This window comes from Paramacrobiotus metropolitanus, unplaced genomic scaffold, assembly GCF_019649055.1.
Source record: "Paramacrobiotus metropolitanus isolate TYO unplaced genomic scaffold, Prichtersi_v1.0 Parri_scaffold0000021, whole genome shotgun sequence".
NCBI lineage: Eukaryota > Metazoa > Tardigrada > Eutardigrada > Parachela > Macrobiotidae > Paramacrobiotus > Paramacrobiotus metropolitanus.
The window spans coordinates 680,258-694,997 of NW_026570241.1; the positions used below are offsets into that span (position 1 = coordinate 680,258).

At 42.5% G+C, this 14,740-nt stretch overlaps 4 protein-coding genes and 1 pseudogene across 8 annotated transcripts; all 5 read right to left on the reverse strand.

The window, feature by feature from the left end:
• Window positions 1–49: 49 nt before the first annotated feature.
• LOC129586619 (uncharacterized) lies at window positions 50–2,122 on the reverse strand. 2 transcript variants are annotated; one of them, XM_055479946.1, is made up of 5 exons: window positions 2,070–2,122; window positions 1,737–1,807; window positions 1,045–1,397; window positions 344–435; window positions 50–260 (listed from the first exon to the last, which is right to left on the reverse strand). In XM_055479946.1, exons 2-5 carry the CDS (start codon window positions 1,784–1,786, stop codon window positions 240–242), a joined length of 516 nt encoding a protein of 171 aa, XP_055335921.1. In that variant the 5' UTR covers window positions 1,787–1,807; window positions 2,070–2,122; the 3' UTR covers window positions 50–239. The 2 variants fall into 2 exon arrangements, with proteins under 2 accessions (XP_055335921.1, XP_055335922.1); XM_055479947.1 differs by lacking the exons at window positions 1,737–1,807; window positions 2,070–2,122 and adding an exon at window positions 1,542–1,680.
• A 202-nt stretch (window positions 2,123–2,324) lies between these two features.
• Window positions 2,325–3,331, reverse strand: LOC129586470 (ADP-ribosylhydrolase ARH3-like). The gene is made up of 4 exons (XM_055479732.1): window positions 3,215–3,331; window positions 2,813–2,976; window positions 2,583–2,733; window positions 2,325–2,519 (listed from the first exon to the last, which is right to left on the reverse strand). Exons 1-4 carry the CDS (start codon window positions 3,329–3,331, stop codon window positions 2,325–2,327), a joined length of 627 nt encoding a protein of 208 aa, XP_055335707.1.
• Window positions 3,332–5,316: 1,985 nt separating this feature from the next.
• On the reverse strand, window positions 5,317–6,528 carry LOC129586471 (ADP-ribosylhydrolase ARH3-like; annotated as a pseudogene).
• Window positions 6,529–7,993: 1,465 nt separating this feature from the next.
• Window positions 7,994–11,203, reverse strand: LOC129586571 (ADP-ribosylhydrolase ARH3-like). 4 transcript variants are annotated; one of them, XM_055479881.1, is made up of 8 exons: window positions 10,876–11,203; window positions 10,006–10,236; window positions 9,490–9,589; window positions 9,183–9,402; window positions 8,718–8,881; window positions 8,460–8,643; window positions 8,238–8,395; window positions 7,994–8,164 (listed from the first exon to the last, which is right to left on the reverse strand). In XM_055479881.1, the coding sequence occupies exons 1-8, from the start codon at window positions 11,108–11,110 to the stop codon at window positions 8,131–8,133; spliced, it is 1,326 nt and encodes a 441-aa protein (XP_055335856.1). In that variant the 5' UTR covers window positions 11,111–11,203; the 3' UTR covers window positions 7,994–8,130. The 4 variants fall into 4 exon arrangements, with proteins under 4 accessions (XP_055335856.1, XP_055335857.1, XP_055335855.1 ...); XM_055479882.1 differs by having other exon boundaries at window positions 8,025–8,395; window positions 10,063–10,236; XM_055479880.1 differs by having other exon boundaries at window positions 8,025–8,395.
• Window positions 11,204–11,554: 351 nt separating this feature from the next.
• On the reverse strand, window positions 11,555–14,147 carry LOC129586559 (ADP-ribosylhydrolase ARH3-like). The gene is made up of 6 exons (XM_055479859.1): window positions 13,659–14,147; window positions 13,211–13,310; window positions 12,900–13,116; window positions 12,328–12,491; window positions 12,066–12,249; window positions 11,555–12,007 (listed from the first exon to the last, which is right to left on the reverse strand). Exons 1-6 carry the CDS (start codon window positions 14,014–14,016, stop codon window positions 11,804–11,806), a joined length of 1,227 nt encoding a protein of 408 aa, XP_055335834.1. The 5' UTR covers window positions 14,017–14,147; the 3' UTR covers window positions 11,555–11,803.
• Between the last annotated feature and the right edge of the window lie 593 nt (window positions 14,148–14,740).

The following is a 14,740-nucleotide window of genomic DNA, read 5'->3' on the forward strand; positions in this document are numbered from 1 at the left end:
AATGCGTGGCAGATATCAAAAATAAACGTAAAGATTTCTGTAATCGTGATAATCAGATTTTATTAAATTAATGTAGTGAATGCATATACACTGCAAGCGTAAGAAGAGAAACAAAGACAACATTGCCGCAACAATAATACTTAAATTTTCAGTCAACACAAGTTAGCAACTGAATGGACATAATGGATAATCGAGTAAAGGCATCGGTTTCAAATTTTACGTCAGCTGGGACTTTTGGATTAATGGCAAATTTTGCTCATCTAAAAGCATCAAAATGACCAAATATGCAACCAAATGAAAAACTACAAAATGTGCTTATCGACTTTATTTAAATATGTTTCACCTCGAGATGAGTGCATCCAACTTGGCAACATTTCACCAATATTCGTTGCTTCTGTCGAGCTTGCGGTTGCGCAATGCTTCGTGCAAATGGACCTAAAGAACAAATTAATCATAACGCATAATATCATAATTTTATTCACTTGTACGAAAATAAGCTTACAGCAGTTATCCTTTTACAACATGTGCTTTATTAAAGTTAAAATCAAAAGACAAAAATAATTATCGAATTATATGGGAGCAAACTGAAAAAAAGCAAAATAAAAAAAGAGAAAGCGCAGCAAATTTATAATGCACGCGTTTGTGTTTGAGTATCTGAAATCGAAAAAAATAATACGGAGTACACACGGAACAACTTGCACTAATTTAGACGATGCCTTTGCAGGGGCGGTAACTTCCTACATTATCCTGCATAAAGCCATTGTACTACATTCTGTTTATTTCACATAGGAGCCTCCTGTCCAATTCGTTAGCCAAATCATTTATTTTTCAATATAGAATTCTAAAATCACAATTCAAAATAAGATAAGCCAGATTTAAAGGAATAATAACAAAAAACTGCGTTGTGAAGCTGTGCCCTTTGGAGGTGTTATGTCAGTAGCAAAGTGACAGTCAAAATTAATATAATTCGGGAAATCGTATTATCCTGATCAATGCTAGCAACATATTTAATATTTATTTTTGCAATTAAATTTGTCAACATACTGGCGGCGGTGCCGTTGCTGGATCGTTTCTGGCGATCATTGAAGGCGTTTCGCTGTTGGAAGCGATTGACGAGGCTCTCGTACTCCTTGTTACGGTACATGCTCATATCAATATCGAAGTGAACCACACAATACTGTTCAATCTCCCGCAGCAGATTCTTGTCGCACGTCAAAACATTGTCGACCTTTCGGGGAAAGATGACGATACGGTTCATGGCGGCGCTGCTGGCCATTAGCGCGGGATCCAGAGGAGCCACGGGGGCACTCCACGCCCTTTCCCACCACTCACTCGCTATCGTGAGAACCAGAGCTCGCAGCACGATCGACGGCAGATTCCTCTTGCAGACAGCCATGCTAAAAAAGACATAGGACACCTCGTAATAGATCTCAATACGGTGAGGACAATAGCGGGTAAATGTGTTTCTGGCTAAGTTTTATCGACTGTGAAAGCAGTGAACATGAATAAATCATAAGTTAGAAATTTTGTTAATAACCTACGGCTTGCATCTGCGCAAATGTTGCTGGTTGAAAACCAACAACGTCATTCGAAACGTCAGCACGGCCTTCGAAGTGTGTTAGGCGCGATACGTAATACCGTGCAGACGTATCACGATTCGCGTAGCACAAACAGTAATAAGTAATTACTGTGTAAATTTAATTTATTAAGCTGACGAAACAATAAAAAATACATACTTGAGGATTACCGATGCTATGGCTCCAAACCCTTGCAATATAGGTACCATGAATCACCCTTCCCGGAAGGTCTGGAAGAAATAGGGTTGTCAGAGAACCCGCGCACTGGACGGTAGTAAATGTTTTCATACATGGTTTTAACTTTCGAGATACAAAATGTAATCCAAAGAGCAATATTTTTATGCCATAAATTAAAGGCCCAAAAAACTTAATTTCTCAGTAGTGCTAAATTCTTCGTTCTGTCGGTCAGTTACGTAGACTTAACACAGCCATGTACATAGTGGATTGACAGCCACTGTACTACGATATCACAACAAAAATAGATTTTAATACCATTGAGCGCACAGCAGACGGAAGCTAGTAAGTAAATAATAAGGGAAACAGGCATAAAATTCTATCTGACATTGGCAAATATCTCCTCTGTGTAATGTGCATTACAGACTATTGCGCATTACAGACTGTTTTTACGCAGCATACGATGGAGCGTATTTCAAAAACACACGAGACAATAAAATTCTGATAGTTTCTACATGTTACAGTTTCGAGAAACATCACGGACAAGAAAGTCCCCTAGGAAATCCAGATCTCTTATTCCTTACGCACACGCGTACAGGCGGTCAGCCAGCTGTACAGTTTCTTGGGCGCTTCGCATAGGTGCTTCCATTGGATGCTCTGGACGCCCAGCCTTGCCCCGAAAATGGCCCCAGCCATCGTGGCGATCGTATCCGAATCGCCGCCCATCGAAATCGCGTATAAAATCGCTCGTGCGAAAGGGTTATCAGTCTGAAAAAACAATATACATCTAAAAACTATAATAAATATCAATCGGGGACAACATTCCCTGACTTCGATGCCGGGTACAGATCGTATGGCGTCCAGTGCCTCCATATTAACGGAGTGCTCCATTTTCTCTATCACCTCTTTTTGCGTGACATGAGGGTCATGCAGCAACGCTTTGGCGGTGAGCAGCCGCTCCGTGTATGGTTTTTTCACCTCGCTGCCAACATGCAAGCACGTAATTAAACGACAGCAACGAAGCGTACCTATAACGTGAAAACCTGAAAACGTCTGCGAACTCGTTTTCTAGGCGGTCACGTGCAAAGCCGATGACGGCATCCAGTAGGGTTCCTCCATCTGGAGAGTCGGGCCGAAGGGCTAGATGAACAGCCAATGCTTGTAGAATTGCTCCGTTGTAACCCAGTGCGTGGTTGTGCGTCAACAGCGTGCTCAGACGGGCAATCTGAAACAATCGTAAGACGATGATTTCGCCAAGGTGGTCCACCTTAGGGTAAGACCCTATCCACTTTGATTTCGTTTACGAATACTGTGAAATACGTACCGGTATTCCTGAATTTTAAAAATGCGGAAAAAACTTAATTCTCTAGTATCGATAACACAAGACAGGAAAAAATCAACCAGCATGCATACTGCGCGTGTATTGTATTTTCCAAAGCTAATACGTAAATTAAAGGTCAAACCTCGACAGTCTCCTTCAGTCGATTTCCAGAACAGCGGCGCACTGGCAGTCCGCATGCCTCCGCCATTCCCGAACGATCCCTGACCGCCAAACTGCTGCCGGGCCGGTCCAAAAACATCCCCTTCGAAATCGATGGCTTGCCAGACGGAGAAAATGTCCGCCACAGTGGCATACATGTGATGTGTGCCCGGTTCGGCGTCATACTTAAAAGCGAACCTGGACAAAAACTCAGGCATTTTGGCGTCAGTTTTTAGAAAAGGACACGCTTCGAATATATCGTATTTAATTTGGGAAAGACATAGCATACGATTTGGCCATATCGCGCGCGGCCAGATGTCCACAGTGGATCAGCCATCCTGCCAATGCATTGCCGTATCATCGGTATATGGCAGCGGATATCCTTACAAATGGATTGAAATTAAATGGAAATAAAGGACCAATCAATGCAAGCAGAGTTTAAAAAAGAAATAAAAGCGACCATGCTAGAATATAATCGATATAAATCAAATCGGCTACAGATCTGTATATCTGCCGAAGTTTACACATGCATGTCCCAGCGATTATTCACATGTAGGTAGGACACGCACCGCACACTGACGATATGCATGCTGCATGGCATGCTAACACAAATGATGGGAATAAATTTTGATTTTCTTATGAATTGTCAAGATTCTGTTTTGAGTATCTTTTGCAAGAATTTCCGGCACTTGCTCCCGTTATTTTCTTGCTGGGCTACGCAGCTTACGTTTTCTAGTTCGTTTGTTAATCGCATCTTCGATGGCAGACACGCGTACTGGTGGCGGCGAGTTCTCAAACATCCGTCCCAGACAGTCGCCAACCAACGCGCCAAGCAGGCATCCCCGCTATTTGGATAGCAGTCTATTTGGACAATGTTTCGCGGCGATCATATTTCTGGCGGCTGCTGCAGTGGTCCCTGTCGTCAATATCTGACTAAGTGAAGCACCCATTTTCTAATATACGGTGTTAACTTTGCATCTCATAACCAAATAAGTACTGCAACAATATCCAGCAGCCGTACGGTACGGTAAGGTACCAGTAAAAGTGACTGAAACGTGATATCGTATCGTACCTACCCGAGCATACGTTGTACAAGTATAAGCACAGAACAAGCATGCTTGAACTGTCTGTTGCGGTGTTACCTGAGGCAAAATTTGGAACGCGCTTTGGGCTTTGAAACGCTAGGACCAAACGGACCGGAAGCTTCCCGTCTGCTGACGGAAGTGGGTAGAAGGGTACGGCATGAAACTGGCGAGGCAAGAGCACCGGAATACCTGCGCCAGCGTATCAGCATAGAAATCCAGCGCGGGAACGCGGCCTCCGTCCAGGGAACAGCTCCACCGGGAGCAAATTTAGATCAGTTGTTCTCTGTTCTTAGACCTCCCGAGGCTGTTTTCTGCTGATTGAGTGTATTGCGTTGTGATGTTAACTGTTGTGTATAAGCTAAATGTACAAGGATTACAATTTGGAATAGATTCGCATTATTTTTTTGCGGTTTCTGCGTCATTACACGGTAATATTTTTCGTTCATTCCCTACATTGTCACATAACATTCGTAGCTTGCGAACGCTGCGAATGTTATGTGACAATGTCAGTACAGTACAGCGATATCATTAAATGCCTTGATGCAAAATACAAGGCATGCATTACAAAATTACTGTTAGTGCATAAATGGCACGTACAATATTTATTTTACTGCTCACAATCCGGTCCTCCCGATCGAATCAGATAAAACTAACAAAAAAGTAGAAAACTTTATTTTGGCAGCTGCTGTACAGTTCTTTCGATGCTGCATGCTAGCAAAATAAGTAAGCATCATGGATTACCGAATATAGAGCGCAATTTCGTAGTGCAACAGCCAAATATTTTCTCCATCGCGATGTTAAAGCCGAATAAAGCGTCGAGCACATGAACTGTAGGTAGCAGAAACATACAAAGGACGACAAAAAGAGGTTGAACCGATCAGTCGGTCCGCGGTTCAAAAGTAACCCCGCAACGACACGCCACCAGTAAAACTTGGACGCTTTCTCACTTTCTTTGCATGCTACTTTCAGACGCTCGCGCTCCGTGAATATCGAAGTGCAACTATACTAATTGCAAATCAAAAGGTGTAAAAAAAATTCTTAACTTTCTGATGCTAAACATGTGGCTGTTTATGGCGAACAGCACAAAATCTAAACGGTCACTAGCAAATTTGATGAGAGCATCCAACAAAGATTCACCATCTGGAGTGTCGGAATGCAGGGCCAGGTGAACAGCCAACGCCTGTAGAATGGCTCGGTTGTAGCCAAGTGGATGGTTGTGAGTCAACTGCTTGCTCAGGCGGGCAATCTGAAATAGCCAAAACTACTGACACTAAAGGTCAAACACTATAAAACATTCACGTCGCATGCGTTGATTAGAAATACCGGTATATGGTTTTTCCTGAAACAGTATTTGACTCACTACGCTCAATGTCGGCAGAGTAATGCAGTCATCCATAAAACGCAGTGTTCAAAGGCAAACAAGTTTGTATGATTCAATATGATGATACTGTGTACCGTATATCGCTGCATCCATGAATTTAAGAACTGCATCACATTGCCTTCCAGTACAGTAATCAGAATGCGAACCTCTAACGTCTCTTCCAGACGGTTCCCACAAAATAGTGGGATACTGGCGACCCGCATTCCCCACCGTTCCCGAACGATCCCCGACCATTAAACTGCTGTCGCGCAGGTTCAAAAATATCGCCTCCAAAGTCATTGTCCTCCCAGATGGAAAAGATGTGCTTTACGCTGCTCGCGTACAGGCGCTTCTTGGTCCACTGTGCTTCATACCTGTCATTGAAACTGCCGAAACGCGACATAAATCCCAACGTTGAAGCGGCGAAAGGAAAAAATACGCTTACGATTTGGCCAGATCGCGAGCGTCGAAACGTCCGCAACGAATCAACGATTCGGCCAGCGTGTGACACATGGCCCGATGATGGCCGTATCATCCGTGTACGGCAATGGCAATTCTAAAACACTCTCCCAATACGAAAGAAAAGTATATAATTACCGTGAAAGTGATTAAAGTGAAAGTACCATAGGAATTAAAGTAAACGAAAGTCCGAATATATTTGCACATTACCGGTACTCAGTTTCTCTTATATCTACACATAACCATGAACTTTTCAGCTGTTTTTGCCGTGTATCGCTGCAAAATGTGACATCCGGCAGAATACATAATTATGATGTGTGCTTTTACGGTTTATTATTTTGTTCGGCAATTGTTGCTACGATCTCCGATACTTTGACCGGCGGTGGATCGCCCTCAAACAACCGTCCCAGGCAATCTCCAACCAAGGCCCCTAGAAGACAACCACGGTACTTGGACAGCATTCGGTTCTGACATTCCTTCGTCAGTATTGTTGATCCTACAGTGGACGAGACGGTGACAATTGAAAAGTACTTTCTGGGATGGAGCATGTTGAGGCTGCCTAAAGCAGGACGTGCAGTCGATTAGTTTTTCATTCGCCCACGCTTTCTTTGAGCCTGATTGATTTCTGCTCGGTGGACTAGCTTACAGATACTGAGATACCGGTACGCAAGTGCAGAATAATCTTGATTATAATATACAATAAATAGCCATGGAGGACTTCTAGACAGTTTTATAGTTTGCGTCTGTAACTGCGTCTGTAAATTATTTGTAATAGGTACATCGCTCTAACTAGCAAACTGCTTCTAGCTGTTCTAGGCAAGCACGGTATTTTTGGGATTTCTTTCACAACGCGCTTACATACATCTTCCCGCTTGTTTGTCAACTAGAACCTCGGCGGCGGACAGGAGCGGTAGCGAATACGCAGACAATCGTCTCGCACTCTCGCCCGCCAAAGCGTCAAACAGACATCCGTGGTGTTTGGGTAGCAGAGTGTTTAATTTGATTTTCGCTGTGACCGTTTTCATAGCGGCTACACCAGTGGTTCCAATCTTCAATAAAGAAACCGCTCTCATTCAGTTTACGCGTTTAGGGACTGGTGTGGAGAGCGAACAATTAGGACTAAATAACACGCAGAATTTTCTTTACCGATAAACCTGGATCTCCGGTGAAGCGAGACGCGAAATACCGTGCTTGTACTGTACCGTAAGTGTACAAACATGCTGTTGCTTTAGTACGGTTACGGCTTGCAATAAAATCGACGTAGCCCAAGGCACATCCGGATCCGTCCTGAATTGATTATTGCGTGGGTTTTTTGCGTTTGCGTCATATGATGATCATAAATATGTAAGCATACGTAAAAGGTAATCATGAATTATCACATGTAACCGTGACCTATCCATAATTACATTTCATTCGAGGATTACGTGTAAACGCACAGCGTAGCGACTTCCTAAAGTTGTTTTGTTTTCCGCAGCAAGTGCTTGTATGACGATTTCATTCTGTCAGCTGAACACGAATTTTTGCTGGAAATATAGACTCCATCAGACAATAACAGAGATCGATGGAATACTGCACAAGCGAATTCACAAAATAACCAGGGTAAGGTGAAGATCATTACTAATTGACTGCAGGTGGCCATTGCGGTCAGACCAATAATCCGGTAGTAAGGCTCTGAACGTACTTCGTATACGTGTGTTCCAACGTAACTTCTGAAAGTATGTACTAGTACCTACTTACAGTTTTTACCAGTTACAAATTTGGTGACGAGTCCTTAGCTTGGCAAGTAAGTAAAAAACTAAGCAAAAAGTTTTCGTGCCACAATTCTTATTCTGTATCGACGATACAAATAGCCCATGTCGTGGGATTATTAATTTTTGTAAGAAAGCGCATTTTTACATAATAAACACTGCACTACAACATTTCCAATAGAATATGCACCAGGCACCTTTTCTGTTCTCGATAGCAACTTGGCATAGCAATTCAAGTGACTACAAGTTAATGCCAAGAAACATCACGCATGAAACCTTGCCTAGAAAGTAGAAATCATTGCACTGTGTTAGTCGATTGTGGTATAAGCACATTCGTGTAAGCGATCAGCTAACTTCAGTGTTTCCGCTGGCGCTTCACACAAGTCTTCCCACTGGATGTTCTGGACGCCCAGCCACGCCCCGGAAATGGCCCCAGCCATTGTGGCAATCGCTTCTGTGTCACCGCCCATCGAGATTGCGTACAAAATGGTACGTGCGAAAGGATTATCGGTCTGGAAAAAAGGAACAGTACAGTAGGTCTAAAAACAAAAAAAACAGAAAAGTAACGGGACTTACTTCAATGCCGGTAATCGGTCGCAGTGCCCGAGCGGCGCAAAAGATAGCCATGGGAATGGCGTCCAGCGCTAACATATTTACGGAATGCTCCATTTTCTCTATCACATCTTTTTGCGTAGCGTTCGCGTCATTCAGCAGCATTTTGGCTATGCGCAGGCGATTCGTGTAAAGCTTCTTCCTCTCACTGTTAACGTTAACATAAAATATGTGGAAAAACACCCGTTTCCAAACGTAAGACATTTAGGAATATTGACGAACTTGGTTTCTAAACTGTCGCTTGCGAAGTCGATGAGGGCATCCAGTAAAGATTCACCATCGGGAGTGTCGGAATGCAGGGCCAGGTGCACAGCCAACGCTTGCAGAATGGCTCCGTTGTAACCGAGCGGATGGTTGTGCGTTAACTGCGTACTGAGCCGGGCAATCTGAAGTACAGAGCCGCAAACTGTGATTATTAAAGGTGAAACATAATAAATGTCGCAGGCATCACGTCGCAGGTTAAAAATACCGGTAAACTGTTTTGACACAACAAAATCTGACTCACTACATACGAGTATTTCGACAAAGGTACTGTGCATCAATAAAACGCGCGATAATCTGCAGTCATGTGTATGGTGTGATGGTAAAAACGTACCCGTAATAAGCGCATATCACGACACTACTATAACGATGAGAGTACTGACGATGAATTAATGCAGTACATTAATGCCGAGTCAGAATACGAACCTCTACGGTCTCTTCCCGCCGGTTTCCACAAAACAGAGGGACACTGGCGATCCGTACTCCCCCGCCGTTGCAAAATGATCCCCGACCGTCAAACTGTTGCCGGGCAGGGGAAAACACATCGCCAGCGAAATGGTTCGCTTGCCAGATGGCAAATATTACCTTTACGCCGACGGTGTACATGAACTGCTTGGTCCACTCATCTTCATACTTGTCAACAAAACTGCAAAAATTCGAGTATAAGTACCAGGCTACTAGCACCATTCAGGAAATTCAGTTTTGTGACAAGGTAAAGTGAATTCACGCTTACGATTTGGCCATATTACGAGCATCGAAGTGTCCGCAACGAATCAGCGATTCGGCGATCGCGTGACACATTGCCGTGTCATCCGTGGATGGTAATGAGTGTTCTGAAATCCAGTTGGTAAATGACATGAAGACAAGGAAGTAAACAGTTGAAGTTAAAGCAAACGTAATTAAAGTAAAGTGCTTCATGCCCATCAGAAAATAAAACTCTAAAAGTACGAATATGTCAACATAACTGCAATCACTTCAACGGTACTTTACGTGATTATATGCAGGTGTTAAATCGGAAGTGATATAAGTATTGTACATTTTGCTAATGAAACTGCAGCGCAGCAGTTGCATATAGATATGATTGTTATAATCAAACTGAACACCGTGTATACACAGTATATAAGCTTTTCTTAAATGAAACGTCCCGTCACCTTACGCTTTTCAGTCGTGTATCGCTAGATTTTCTACAGAATTTGACATTCGATAATATACACAAAGATCTGAACGCAAACTAGATCTATTCTATCACCCTTTTGTTTGGCAATTGCTGCTTCTATCTCCGCCACTTGCAATGGCGGTCGAGCACCTTCAAACATTCGTCCTAGACAATCACCAACCAAGGCCCCCAAAAGGCAGCCGCGGTACTTGGACAGCATTCGGTCCTGACAATCCTTCTTGGGTATGGCGGCTGATCGTACAGTCGACGACTCGACGACAGTCGCCGGGTGGTATTTTCTGGGAATGATCGTGGTTAGGCTGCCTGAAGCAATACGGCTGTCAAATGTTCATTCGTCTTTTCTTCCGTTTCGATTCTCGTTTGAGGTACTTTGAAAGTTTACAAAATGAAGGCAGCAAAAAATTTAATTCATCACCTTGGCGTACGACTTCAAACAACAAAAAACAATTTTTAAGAGTGACCTTTGTAATGTTATTAATCATGATCAACAGTTCATTGACGGAGTAGTTTCGCTCACCAGCTAATTAAACCAATCAATTTTATGCGTTCTAAAAGGTACCTTTAATCTAAGTACTAGAGTAGCTATAAAAACGAGGTAGTGCGTGTGGGTTCGCATACCGTACATTAGCTTGCCATAACTAGACCATATTGGAACTGCAATAATTAAATCACACTGATCACAGGTCCACAAAGACCACCTACTGACCATGCCAAAGAATCCGTTTCCGCTCTTCCTGACACAGGCATTTTTCTTTTTTGCAGCACAGTTATACAGGGTCAAAACTGTACTCAAGGGGTTAGCACCCCTTGAGTACAGTTTTGACAGGGTAGAACAGCTATAATGTATCAAAGATCTAGCTAAGCAGTATGTATACGCATGAAACTTTTCGAATTTTTTGATCGCTTATTCATAACGAATTGACGTATAGAAATTGTACGTACGTTTTCTCGTTTGTCTACCCGCCGCAATCCGGGTGACGGACAAGAGCAGCGGCAGTTGCGAATTCTCAAACATCCGTCCGCGACACCCGCCCGCAACTGCTCTAGATCTATGGAAGCATCCGCGGGATCGGGTTAGCATTGCGTGTGAACGGTTACCGCAACTGACGGTGCTCATTTTTATGGCAGCTGCACCAGCCGTAATTAGTGCCGGTCTCATAGTCAAAGAAGAACCCATCCCGTTCCGATTAAGTAATGCTAGGTTTATATTACAGCGTACAGTACGTACAAAAATATTCAGTTAAACCAACATCTATATTCTGTAATTCTACAGAAGTGTATCACACACTCGAGTCGCCAAAGAAGTTAGCTGTAGTAATTTTTTTAATGATTGCATCAGAGTGATCAGAATAAATGTAACCCGAGGCAAATCCGGATCCATCATGAATTTTTTTTCGATAATGCGTCACACTAATTATGCACGGAATTTACTTCCAAAACTAACGCAAACTAAACCACTGACTATCGTATGTGCAAATAATGTACAATTTTAAGAGTGAATAGTGGTTCCCTTATTCGCACCATCATCATCTGTACTAACCATAAGTATTGCACTATATCATTAAGTACTGCACAGGTATTCTGAGCGTCTTCACTAAAAAACTTAACTCAAAGATCTACGCAGCATTTCGAAAGCTTTATGGGTTACAATTCAGCCCACGATGTAGAAAGCATCAGTAAAGATCAACAAGGACCTTTTGCGTGTTGTCCACTGCACTACAGAATTCCCACAACATTCATTGTTACGAAACGTTAATATGTTGTCGATAGCGGCATCATGGCATGTGAAGTGCTGTACCAAAAAAATTTCGAGAAACATGACGAATGACACCGTGTAATCGACACGCTGTCGAGGAATCCGTGAATCGCATTATCCCGTTTTGTTATGAGCACATTCATGTAAGCGATCAGCCAACTTGAGAGTTTCCTCCGGCGCTTCACAGAAGCTCTCCCACTGGATGCTGTGGACGCCCAGCCATGCCCCGGCAATGGCCCCAGCCATCGTGGCGATCGTATCTGTGTCACCGCCCATCGAGATTGCGTAGAGAAGAGTACGTGCGAAAGGATTATCGGTCTGCAAAAAAATTCATAAGAATAAACATAAAATCAATAAAAAAAAGTTGGGGACTGACATTAATGCCGGGAATCGGTTGCAGTGCGCGGGCGGCACAGAAGATGGCCATGGGAATGGCGTCCAGCGCCTCCATATTGACGGAATGCTCCATTTTCTTAATCACCTCGTTCTGCGCAGCGTGGGGGTCCTTCAGCAAGGCTTTGGCTATGGTTAGGCGCTCCGTGTAAGGCTTTCTCTCCTCACTGTCAAAAAAAAGCATGAAATAACACCAGTCACCAGGTGTACAGCATTTTTCGGAAATATTAAAAAGCGCTACGAACTCCTTTTCTAAACGGTCTCGTGCGAAGTCGATGAGGGCATCCAGCAGAGATTCCGCATCAGGAGTGTCGGAATGCAGGGCCAGGTGAACAGCCAACGCTTGCAGAATGGCTCCGTTGTAACCGAGCGGGTGATTGTGCGTTAACTGCGTGCTCAGCCGGGCGATCTAAAATTCCAGCAAAACCATGACTAAAGAATTCAACACAAACTAAGCGCGGCCATGTCATGTACAAAATTATAAACAAATACATTATTTTCGCATATAAAATATAGATAGATATTGTATATTACTTAGCCCATTGTAAATTTCATTTTCAATATATTATTCTCGCATTAAAAGTACTGAAGTTTTACACGAAATGTCAGCAATGTCAAAATGACTAATTAAATATAAATTTCTTATTTTATTGTGAATATAAATATACTATTTTGCATTAATGTACTGAATAAATGACTATAGAAAATAAATAAATGAAATGAATAATAATACGTAAAATAAGCAGAGAAATAACAGTACTGTATATGTACGGAATGTCTGGATATTACTCGTAAAATGCCGCATCGTACAGCGAACCTCGACAGTCTTTTCCAGTTGATTTCCACAGAACAGCGGCACACTGGCGATCCGCATGCCTCCGCCGTTCCCGAACGATCCCTGACCGTTAAACTGCTTCCGAGCCGGAGCAAAAATATCGCCGGTGAAATTGGTATCCTGCCAGACGGAGAAGATGATCTTCACGGCAGCGTACATGTGCTTCTTGGTCGGTTCCGCGTCGTACTTGTCAGCGAATCTGCCAAAATCCACAAAATTTCCATCAGCTCTGAGCTCATACACCCAAAAATTCGGTTTTTACGACAATATATAACTAGGAAAGTGCGGCTTACGATTTGGCCATATCGCGAGCGTCGAAACTTCCGCTCCGAATCAGCGATGCGGCCAGCGCATGACACATTGCCGTATCGTCCGTGTATGGCAGTGGAAATTCTGAAAAATACGAAATTTAATAAAAAACAGAAAAAATAAAAATGCGAATATTGTCCGCAAACAAAAATGTCCCTGTTACCAATATTTATTCATGCAGTTACTTTTGCCAGTATAATATGAGAATTTCGGCATCGGCAATTTGACATTATAAATTTTAAGCGAATATTTATTATTGTTATTATTTATTTAGTTATTAACATGTATTTGTTAGTTTTTATCATTTTTATTACTATTGATATAAGGTATTATATTTTTGAAGCGTTCCGCGAATAATTTCAACAACCAGATTACATTACATATCATTTTTGGTAATATATCTATATGGATTCATTCGCTTCATCCGCTTACTTCTTCCCTTTCGTGCGGCGATTTCTGCTTCGATCTCCGACACCTGCACCGGCGGTCGAGCACCCTCAAACACCCGTCCCAAACAGTCCCCAACCAGCGCACCCAGCAGACAGCCGCGGTACTGGGACAGCATTTTGTCCTGGCAATCCTTCTCCAGTATTTTCTCGGATCCGACAATCGATGATTTGGTAGCCACCGGCTTCTCCGCACGGCTGATCATGGCGCCCTTAACTGAAGTATACGGTACTACTCCAACTAAACGTCGAATGGATATGGTCAAAACAAATTTACTATACGTAATGAAGTTTTCCGCTGAAGAACCGTCAATGATATCAATCCGCAATAGCCATGATATCATTCGTGTTAAGATAAACTGCTAGTCTGATCCCTGCCCTGCAACCTTGAACAAATGCGGTGCGATGAGATCATCACCCAAGCTCACTGCTGATTGCCGTACGGTGAACAGGCTTCTGTTTGATGTTTGATAAGAACTTCAAAAATCAATCATTGCATATGCTACTGTACGTTACTGAGTAATTGCTTCCTCATCACCGTCTGCACCGTGTGATCAATGATTGCACTCGTACAAACACACGTTTAGACGTCATTTTTAGTACGAGTATCTGTATAATTATTAAAAACAGACTGTAGTGAAGATGTACAATCAATTTTTGATTGTAATTCTGCATCAAACAGAACTCACCATCAGAAGTACACTCTGTACAATGTACACAGTACCTGTGGTGCAATTTGATCGGTCGGCTATAATGCTTATTAATTTTATCCAGTACAGTACTATTAAAACCTGATTTCTGACATAAAACATAATAATTATTATTGTTTAAGTACATGAAATCATTTTCAGTTACAGTACGCACATGTAAATTAATAAAAACATAATCACTGCTGCTACGTTTTGGTATCTACATACACAGATCTGCACATATAATATTTAGTATCTGCACAAATCGTAAGCTATTTGTTTTGTTCAACGGTGAGAACTGCAGCCGGAAGTGAAAGCCGTATATCAAAAATTAGTAACACTTGCAACGGCTTTATCTGTTTGAAGTTTGCTAGGCGTG